The sequence below is a fragment of the Eleutherodactylus coqui genome, chromosome 5, assembly GCF_035609145.1.
Source record: "Eleutherodactylus coqui strain aEleCoq1 chromosome 5, aEleCoq1.hap1, whole genome shotgun sequence".
In the NCBI taxonomy this organism is placed as follows: domain Eukaryota; kingdom Metazoa; phylum Chordata; class Amphibia; order Anura; family Eleutherodactylidae; genus Eleutherodactylus; species Eleutherodactylus coqui.
The window spans coordinates 91,747,803-91,755,271 of record NC_089841.1 but is presented as its reverse complement, the minus strand read 5'-3'; the positions used below and the strand labels follow the sequence as shown (position 1 = coordinate 91,755,271).

The 7,469-nt window shown below is 45.3% G+C and overlaps 1 protein-coding gene across 1 annotated transcript; it reads right to left on the bottom strand.

Moving 5' to 3' along the window:
• Nucleotides 1-6,369: 6,369 nt before the first annotated feature.
• Nucleotides 6,370-7,221, bottom strand: LOC136628784 (proteinase-activated receptor 1-like). Its single transcript, XM_066604884.1, has one exon. The coding sequence runs from the start codon at nucleotides 7,219-7,221 to the stop codon at nucleotides 6,370-6,372; it is 852 nt and encodes a 283-aa protein (XP_066460981.1).
• Nucleotides 7,222-7,469: the final 248 nt, after the last annotated feature.

The window sequence follows — 7,469 nt, the reverse complement described above, 5'->3', positions numbered from 1 at the left end:
GTGCATTAGACCGGTCTCACACGACCAGATTTTTCTGCTGAATCCGTAGTCAGTGACCACAGCATACACCGTGTATCGAAAGGTATGTAAAATCGCTTTTTCCTTCACACTTGCGGATACAATTTTGTTGTGGACTCCATGCGGACAAGTCAGTGGAAGCCGTCCGATCCGCAGCCCATCCGCAATTGACATTGGGGATAGGCTGCGGATACCTGCGTCATCACCTAGTGACATCACAGGAAATACAAATTTTAAAAAAAATCTGTACTTCGCGTGACTCACAGAGAGCGTCAATGGCCATCCGTAGTACAGAAAAAGCAAGTATGCAGGCTTGTCAGCCATGGTCAGAGCTGGATTCCCCTGCGGTAACCAACATGAGGAATTCGCCAGGCTTACTATTAGTTTTCCATCTTGATGCTGAAGTGTCTCTAGTCTCTGTAGGAACTTTTCCATCAGTGTAGTCCGATATACGTCGTCCCTCTCTGCAGGGGAGGAAGCTGGAAGAGCCGGGAGCAGTGCACTGAGCTCCCACCCCCTCTCTGCCTCCTCTCTACCCCCTCTCCACCCCTCGCCACTATTTGCAATGGGAGGGGGTGGGGCGTAGCTAAGCTCCCTGATGTAGCCCCGCCCCATTCCATCCCTCCCATTCCAAATAGTGGCGAGGGGCGGAGAGGAGGCAGAGAGGAGGCGGGAGCTCAGTGCACTGCTCCTGGCTCTTCCAGCTTCTTCCCCCTGCAGAGTGGGACGACGTATATCGGCTGGGCATGAAAACCCAGCCGATATACGATCGTCTGAATGCGCCCTCAGTCTCACATTGTGGTAACATATAATCATGAAGATACATAGATCTGCATAGGAGCTGTAAACACAAAAGATGGATTTTTATAATGTATCTTTAAGTATTTGAGATGCATTGAGCAATAAAAAATTTGGTGATGAAGCTGGACCTAGTCTTTAAAGTATTTCGAAACTTGATTTTTGCCATGGTATTCTGTTATCATTCACTATGTACTTTTAGTTTCCAATGATTTTATTGTGTTTTCTAATCATACATAAAATAGGCTTGTAATATTCTGAAGCCCCCTCGCAGGGGGCCATATATTGCCATAAAAAATATTATATGCCTACATTGCTAGTAAATCACAAAAAATAAATAAGGGTAAGAAAAAAAAAAGGTTAACATGGGGATTTAAACCAATGGGTCATCAAGAATCCACATCATCGTACAGAAATAATAATAATCTTTATTTATATAGCACCAACATATTCCGCAGCGCTTACAATACAAAGGAAATAAAACAAGACCACGGTTACATGAAGTAATCAATTGATGAAAACAGTAGGGGTGAGGGTCCTCCTCCAACGAGCTTACATACTACAAATAATAGGGTGATACAGAAGGTATAGGGGCTGGAGATGTGCATGGTATGGCGAGGTGGAGAGTGTGGGATGTTATACACATTAGCAATGGTCAGGCCGTATAGTGGTGGAGTTGGTATGACTGCAAATGTCGGTTGATTACGGCGAGCAGGAGCTGCAGTCGTTAGGACAGGGAGAATGTTATCAGACGTAGTACAGAGGGGTTTAGTTTAGGGGATATGGTATGCCTCCTTGAAGAGGTGCGTTTTTAGAGCATGCCTGAAGTTTAGTGTGTCAGCGATTGCCCGGATATTTTTTGGTAGCACATTCCAGAGGACAGGTGCTGCTCTGGAGAAGCCTTGGAGGCAGGAATGAGAGTTTCGAATTAGAGGGGCACTTAGTCTGATTTTGCTAGTTGAATGGAGGGCACGGGCTAGGTGGTGAATTGAGATGAAGGAAGCAATGTAGGGCAGTGTGGTGCTGTGGAGCGCTTTGTGGATGAGGATAGTGAGTTTAAATTGTATTTTACGGGCAGCCAGTGCAGTGACTGGCACAGGGAAGAGGAGGAAGAGGCTGGACAGAAAGAGGAGTCTGGCTGCTGCATTCAGGATGGATTGGAGGGCGTAGAGTCTGGTGTAGGGGAGCGTATCAGCAGGGAGTGGCAATAATTGACCCGAGAGTGGATGAGGGCAACAGTGAGTGTTTTTAATGTGTTCATGGTGAGAACAGTGTGTATTCTAGCGATGTTCTTGAGGAGCAGCTGACATGTTCGAGTGAGAGATTGGATGTAGGGGGTGAAGGAGAGATCAGAGTCGAATATGACCCCAAGGCAGCGGGCATGCTGTCTGGGAGTTATGGTTGTGCCACACACTAAGATGGAGATATCAGGATGAGGTCAGTTAGTAGAGGGCGGAAACAGGAGAAGATCAGTTTTTGAGAGGCTCAGTTTTAGGTAGAGAGAGGACATAGTGTTAGAGACAGCAGACAGACAGTTAATGGTGTTCTGGAGGAATGTTGCTGTCATATCACAGGAGGAGTTGTATAGCTAGGTATCATCAGCATAGAGATGGTACTGAAAACCAAATCTCCTGATGGTCTGTCCAATGGGGCTGTGTAGATGGAGAAGAGGAGGGGGCTGAGGACCCAGCCCTGGGGGACCCCAACAGCAAAGGGAAGAGATGGGGAGATAGAGCCTGCAAAGCAGACACTGAAGGAGCGGTCGGATAGGTAGGAGAAGAACCAGAGGTCAGAGAAAGATTGATATAGTGGTGAGGTGGGAGATGACCACTGGGAAGAGAGACCAGAGGTGTGAGGGAAGAGGGTCGCTAGCACAGGTGGTGGGGTGAGTGGAGGAGAGCAGTCTGGAGACTTCTTCCTGCGTCGTTGGTCTAAGTACAGAGAGTGAACAGGAGCTAGATGCAGTACTGATAAGACTAAGGTCGGGGCTAGTCTGGGATTGGGAGGTCATTTCTTGACGGATATCATCAATTTTCTTTTTGAAGTAAGCAGCCAGCTTTTTAGTACTGAGATCTGTCACAGGGGGCTGCTGTTTTAGGCTGAGAAGGGAGTGGAAAATGTCAAAGTCTTTTTGGGTTATGGGATAGTGAGGAGACAAGAGAGGTGAAGTAGACTTGTTTGGCATGGTGGAGGGCAAGGTTGTATGTTCTGAGCATGAATTTAAAGTGGAGAAAGTCCGTGGACTTTTGAGACTTCCTCCACAGCCATTTAGCCCACTTAGAACACAGCCGGATGAATCGCATTTGAGGCGTGAGCCAGGGTTGCCGCAGTCTATATTGGATGGCTTAGGTTACGGGGACGCGATGCTTCATCCTGGGCATGTTTGAGAGTGGTGTTGTAAAGTGCGGCAGCCAGGTTGGGGCAGGAGAGGAGAGAGATAGGGGACAGAGAAGACTGTAGAGACTCAGCAAAATTTTTAGTGTGAACTGCCTGAAGGCTCCTGTACATACAGGAGGTAGGAGGGGCTGGGAATATACTAGGAAGCTTGACAGAGAAAGAGAGGAGGTTATGATCTGAGAGTGGGAGAGGGGAGTTAGTGAAGTTGGAAGCAGAGCAGAGATGGAAGAAGACCAGATCCAGAGTATTGCCATCCCTGTGAGTCAGAGAGGCTGTGAGTTGTGAGAGACCAAGGGGGAAGCTGAGAGGCAGATGAGCAGATGGGATCGTTAGTGGGGATGTTGAAGTCTCCTAGCATGAGGGTTGCGATTTTGCAGGAGACGAAATGGGGTAGCTAAGCGACAAAGTGGTCCAGAAGCAGGCGAGGAGCACGTGGGGGTGGTAGATAACTGCTACTCGTATCGACAGCGGACGGGAAAGCCATAGGGCATGTACCTTGAATGATGGGAAAGTGAGTGAGGGTACTGGAGGGATGATCTGGAAGGTGTATTGTGGGGAGAGGAGAGCACCTACTCCTCCCCCTCACCTGTTTTCTGGTCTTGGGGTATGGGAGAACTGCAGGCCATTGTCAGACAGAGCAGCAGGGAAGTGCTGTATCTACTTTTCTGTTGGAGCTAGCAGGTTTAGGGATTTATCAGTGAAAAAGTCATAGATGGTGGGGAATTTGTTGCATGCTGACTGGCAATTCCAGAGCGCACAGTGAAAGGAAACCAAGGAGGATATGCAGGGACTAGTGGTTGGGCTACAAGGGTGTCTCAGTGGGGCAGGTGGGGAGAGAAGCACTAGAGGGGGCACTAGAAGGTGGGCCAGGATTGGGAGAGAGGTCCCCTGCTGCTAGTAACAGCAGGATAGTGAGGGTGAGCAGGTGGGTATGGGATTTATGAAGGTGATAGTTATGTTTCACTGTGGCTTCAGGGGGATTGAGACATTTTAAGAAAGCAAAGAGTGCGTGCAAACTGTGCATGGGTGAAGAAAGGAGAGAGGAGCTGATATGGATAGAATGCACCAGAGGTGGGTGCTGGATGTAGGTTTCATAGAAAACAGTAAAGATAAGAATAGAGACTACAGTAGTAGTGATGGTCAGAGAATACAGGGTTTTAGGACAATTTATGCGGCATACCTGTCTCTTGCCCTGTTGAACTGCCATGGTAAACTGCATAGAAGTTACACTTAGTCATGGGTACACTTCATCACAGGGAACACATACGTACACTGCCACCTGTGTGTCAGTGAATGGATATTACTTTTAAAACCAAGCAACGGCCAATACCTGGGAGGGACTAGTTCAGTTAGATTCATTAAGCTACTGGAGACACGTACCATAAACATAACAGTGAAATTATGCAATGAAATAGCAATGGTGCAGTTTAAGCAGAGATGAAGCAGCGGGAAGGTGGGCGCACTTCAGTTGCAGGAAAAGACACGTACCTATTGAAAGGAGGGCAAGGATAAGCAGATATTAATTCAAGGCATGTTAAATTGCATAGAAGTTACACTTGATCACGGGCACACTTTATCACAGGGAACATATGCATACACTGCCACATGCCTATGTCTATAAGACATCTGTGTACTTGGTTACTAGAATAGTATTTAAGTAGATAATATATTATGGCGTAGCCCTGGGATCCCTAATCACTCAATCCATGGTCGCCAGATTTTCTGGAAGTTTGTCATAGCGTCTGTTCTAATCGCATGAATCCTTTCATATAACATCATTGAGGATATTCTATTAAGCACCTCTGGGAAGGAGAGAGTAGCTGCTTTCCATTTAGAGGTGATGTGAATTCTTGTAGCCATACATACATATTGAATCATTTTGTGAGCAGGGGATTTGGGAAACAGACCTACAAACAATTGATTGAGAAGATTGTGAACCTGCGACCATAGCCTTTCAACCTCCAGGCATGTCCACCATGTGTGAAGCATAGCCCCCCTTCCTTGGCATCCCCAAAAGCACAATGGTAAGGACGCTGGGTAGAGATGGTGAAATCTCTGTGGAACTAAGTATGTCCTATGTAAAACTTTAATTGAAGTTTCCATAAGGGAAACTTGGTGGTTGCCTTTGGAGATCATGGAGCAACAATGCTGCCATCTGTTAGTGGTCATCTCAAGCTGTAGGTCCGCTTCTAATCTCCTCATAAACATAAGCTTTTTCCCAGACAGAGGTTGGTTTAACGTATTATATATATATATATATATATATATATATATATATATATGAATGCATTCCTCTCCGAGAAGGGTTTCTGGCACATGTAGTTTCAAATGATGTGGGTATAAGTGGCATGGAGGCGGGAGCCATGGAGTGGATAAAGTGGAATATTTGATTAATTCTCAGATATTCATGGGTAAGTGGTTGAAATGTGGCTACAAACTGCTGTATAGTGTTTGTAGCCAATAAGTTTGGCAGTGATGTTAAGGGCTGGGAAAGGGTCAGTAATAGATCGTCTGCAAATAGGCTTATTTATATTTATCATTCCTCATCCAAGTTCCTTTTATATTGGGATTAATACGGATTGCCTCTGCCAGTTGTTTAATGGCCAGAGCAAATAGGGCTAGGGAGAGAGGGCATGACTGTCTGGTGCTCCTACTAATTTGTATGGGGGCAGCCCCAGTGGACAGAAGTTTCAAAAATGCGGAGGTTATAGAGTAGAGGGCTAAGATGGCGGAAAGGAAAGGCCCCCGAATCCCAATATGCCATAAAACCGAGAATAAGTAGCTCCATGACAACATATCAAAGGCCTTTTCTAGGTCTAGTGCCAGAAGAGTCATTTGGGATTCTGTTGTAGAAACCAAATCTATAATATTTAAGACCTTCCTTATGTTGCCTGGGGCTTCTTTTGCTGGTATGAAGCCAACTTTATCCCTGTGGATGGGAGAAGATGGTTCAGTCAGGTTGCTATAATGGAGGTGAAAATCTTATAATCCTGGTTAAGTAGTGATATAGGTCTAAAGTTTTTTGTGGACAAGTTATCTTTGCCTTCCTTAGGGATCACTGTGAGTTGCGAGTCTAAAAACTTATGCGGATGTATCTTCCCATTCAAGAGTCTCTGGAACAATTTCTTCAAAGGTTGGACTAGTATGTCCTTGACACTATGTACTTTTACTGCTAAAAGTTATTTGTCCTTCGGAATCATAATCCGTTTTGCAGCACAGCAAACTATGTAGGTACCTCTGGCACTTCAAAGATCCATAGTAATAGATAAGAGGATCAAGACAACAACTAATGCTGCTGATACAGGCACAAATGAGATAAGCAAAATACAAAACTTCACTGGTTCCTTTATAGTAACCCAGGAAGTGAGTCAAAAAGATTATATTGGTTGGCCCAAAGCAAAGTACGAACACACATAGAACCGTCACCGTTAGAACCACAGCTCGAGATCTACTCAATGTGCTGTCAATTACTGAAGAGCTCAATTCTCTGATAATGCCAATATAGCAGAAGGTTGTGATAATTAAAGGTAAGAAGAAGAAGAGTGAGATATAAGTAGTAAAATAGTAAAGATAAAAACTGTTAAGAAGTTTCTCCGACAACACATCATAACAGGTTGTGGTGTTCAGAGCACTAATCACATAGGTTTGCTTGGTTGCAAGAAGAGGCACAGTACCAGATATGGATACAATCCAAATAAATATACAGGCCACCCAAGCTCTGGTTCTTGTCCGCCAGTACAAAGACTGTATCGGATAGACCACAGCCAAGAAGCGGTCCACACTGATGCTGGTCATGAGCAGGATGGAGCAGTACATGTTACAGTAAAATGCAGCCGTGACAATGCGGCACATTACTTCTCCGATAAGCCAATCATTCCCAGAAAATCGGTACATTATGATGAAAGGGAGCAAACCAACAAAGAGCACGTCAGCGGTTGCCAGGTTCAGCATGTACACCACCGCCGGCTTCCTGACTTTTATCTTGAAGACGAATATGATGATCGCCATTACATTCAGGGGTAGAGCCACACAGGTTACCAGGGTGTACACTGAGGGTACAAGCCTAGTCATCCACCGACCACTGAGATAGTCTCTTGTTACGTTAGTTATGTTTCCATTTTCACCTTTCATACCTAGAAACAAACAAAGTAGTATGAAAAGGATATTCCCAAGATCATATTGGTGGCTCTGTTCTCCGTGCCATCAATGTGTGAAAATAAGAACTTTAGCCAATACCAATAATTTCCAAAACAGTA

What these genes read in the sequence shown, in the direction of transcription:
- LOC136628784 (XM_066604884.1), bottom strand. Translation starts at nt 7,221, where the DNA reads ATGGCGATCATCATATTCGTCTTCAAGATAAAAGTCAGGAAGCCGGCG.